This window comes from Pundamilia nyererei, unplaced genomic scaffold, assembly GCF_000239375.1.
Source record: "Pundamilia nyererei isolate P.nyererei 1_Seehausen unplaced genomic scaffold, PunNye1.0 scaffold00186, whole genome shotgun sequence".
NCBI lineage: Eukaryota > Metazoa > Chordata > Actinopteri > Cichliformes > Cichlidae > Pundamilia > Pundamilia nyererei.
The window spans coordinates 772,231-774,975 of record NW_005187587.1 but is presented as its reverse complement, the minus strand read 5'-3'; the positions used below and the strand labels follow the sequence as shown (position 1 = coordinate 774,975).

Below are 2,745 nucleotides of genomic sequence, written 5' to 3'. Positions count from 1 at the left end.
TGTGTGTGTGTGTGTGTGTGTGTGTGTGTGTGTGTGTGTGTGTGTGAGTGACTCGTGTGTCTTGGGCTCACTGCTTCACCTCCCTGTGTGAAATCCTTTCGGTTGTGGTTTGGTCCTCAGCAGGTCTCTTTTATCGATCCTCGTCTGCTCTGTACTGGAACATTTCCTCTGTCTCTCTCTGGCTCTGGAAGTTTGTCTTGGGTCTTTCTGCATCTGTGCTGTTGAAGTTGTTCAGGGTGGTCTCTTTGACTGTGTTTCTGGGTTCGTCCGCAGGGTGTGTTTTGTTTGTTATCCACTTGCTTTCTCAGTCTATTTGGAATCTGATCTGTTGTGCTCAGTCTAACAGTTTTGGTGGTGCCACCTTTTACTAGTGATCAGAGGTGTGGACTACACTGGACTCTGACATCAAAACGCACACGCAGCCCACACGACTGATTCATAAAAAAAATTGCCAGATGCTCATATGGACACTGAAACAGATGATGACAGGAAACCTTAAAAGACCAGTAAGAAAAAGTGAGGATATCAGGATACCAAATCAGTTTGAGTGTTCATATGAATGTTAGATTATTGTTGTAACTTTAAGTCCTTTGACCTGAAATGACTTTATATCACCTCAACCCAAAGACTAAAGCTGACCTGATCAATATAATCACATTATGACCATTTCAGAGTTTCCCTATTAAGACAAACTCAAGGGGTCAAGAGTCTTCATTTGCCCTCAGCTCTACGAAGCGTTTTTGCAGACTTCAGATCATCAGTTTGGATTTAAAAGCTTTGCTCTTACAAGCTGCTGACATCAAACTTGAAAGCATGAAAAACTGAATCAGTTAAATCCCAAAAGGTTGATTCTGTTCACCTGACCGCAGCGTTTTCAGCAGGAGTCACTCATCCAGGTGACTTCTTCAGTCTCAGCTGACTGCAGGTTTCCCCAACCTTATAAACAGTACATTTGCACAATAACTGAAACCAGCCCAATAAATGAACAATGGGCTGTGAGGTCAGTTCCTTGATCATTAATGCACAAATTGTCATGACTATTGATCAAAGACCATGAGTACCATTTACAGAGAGTTAGGGACTAGTAAAGCGCTATACAAATACAGGCCATTTACCATTCCCCAAGGACCCCAAAGCGCTCTACACATTCAGTCATCCACCCATTCACACACTGGTGATGGCAAGCCACCCTGGGGCCCATTGACAGAGGCGAGTGGAATGGCTGCAATCTCAGCATTTTAAGATGGCAAAAGATATACCCTTAGGGCCCCCCTCCCCCTTTCCCTTTCCATGTAAATGGCTTTCTTGACTCTGCACTCAAACCAGCGTTCCTCCCTGTCCAGGAAGTGTACATCCTCATCCAGATGACCAGAATCAATCTTTAGGATTTACTTACCTGGATGATTCAGGATCAATCAGTTAAAGTGTCATGACTGTGGACATGTATAATCAGTCCATCATTGGTCATTTACACTGCAGAAAAAGAGTAGCAAGTGGAGCTGAGGCCTATAAACTTTAAGCCAAAAACACCAGACCGCAGCTCATTGAAGGAGGTTTTCAGGATATTTTAGTATTTTATGGACTGATTTTGAATTCATCACATGATTTTGCACGTTGAATTTGACTTTCTAGACTTCAGGCACTAGACACTGACTTTGTCCCACCTCTGGCAATGATCAAACTGTGTCTTTGCTTGTGTCACAAGTATTTGCCTCCTCCTCTACGCTTCATCTTTGTGCTTTTTCTAACATAGATGTTCTGATTCCTTGTTGTCAACCCTCTGTCTGAACCGCCTTTTTAAAAAACAAACAAACCTCTTTTACAAATACGCTCTAACTTTATTCTCTTTCTTCCTTCTTTCTGTTTTTATTTATTTATTTTTTTGTGCGTGTGTGTGTCAGAAAACACGCAGAGACGTCTGCAACTTCGACAAGGAGTTTACAAAGATGGTGGTGGAGCTGACGCCAACAGACAAGCTCTTCATCATGAACCTTGACCAGAACGAGTTTCAAGGCTTCTCCTACACCAACCCAGAATTCATCATACAAGTCTGATGACTTCCGGCTGGTTAGAGGCCGGACTTTACTCCAGCTTGTACAGCCCAGCCACATTTCATTAAAGACCCATCCAGCATCAGATCAGGACTCAGAGCCGCGCCGTCTTCAGTCTCGACCCACACCAGCATCTAAACTGGGCAATCATAAACCGTCACATTAGCTCCACAAACACACAGACAGCAGTGTGAAACAAAGCCCGCTGGTTGCCAGTTTCCAGAAAACTCCAGGTGGTTAGCATTCCCAGTACCTCACAGTGAGCCGGTCAGTACGAAGAGCGGTGATCAAGAGTCACAGTGAATGTGCTAATAGTGTGTATGTGCTCTATTGATCACCAACAAGAGTGTCTGTTTACTTGATTTTCTTCTCTTCAGCCTGTGGAAGTTGCATCATGAGCCTGCAATGATCAATATGTACATGCTCACTCACACACACGTGTGTCTGTGCAGGCTGCGGTTTGGAGCAAGGTTGGTTTTGAATTCAAAAAGCTCTGATTTATAACCTCATGTCTAAGTTAGTCCTGAACTTAGTCTTAAGCACGTTTCGTCTTCCAAATTGATGCAAAAAGAAAAATTAAAAAAGGAAAAAAAAAGACCCCCCACCCCAAATGCCTGTTTCGGCAGAGATATTTAAAGACGTCTTTCTCTAGCTTAATCTCTTTCTCTATGGCACTGTGTACGTATGCGGTGGG

The 2,745-nt window shown here is 43.4% G+C and overlaps 1 protein-coding gene across 1 annotated transcript in view; it reads left to right on the top strand.

Moving 5' to 3' along the window:
• The window catches only part of prkcba (protein kinase C, beta a), a 49,600-nt gene extending 46,862 nt beyond the window's left edge, over window positions 1-2,738 (top strand). The window contains exon 17 of the mRNA XM_005746979.2: window positions 1,902-2,738. Within this exon, the coding sequence (XP_005747036.1) occupies window positions 1,902-2,054 (153 nt within the window). The 3' untranslated portion in view covers window positions 2,055-2,738. The remainder of the gene's footprint in view (window positions 1-1,901) is intronic.
• The last annotated feature ends 7 nt before the right edge of the window (window positions 2,739-2,745 follow it).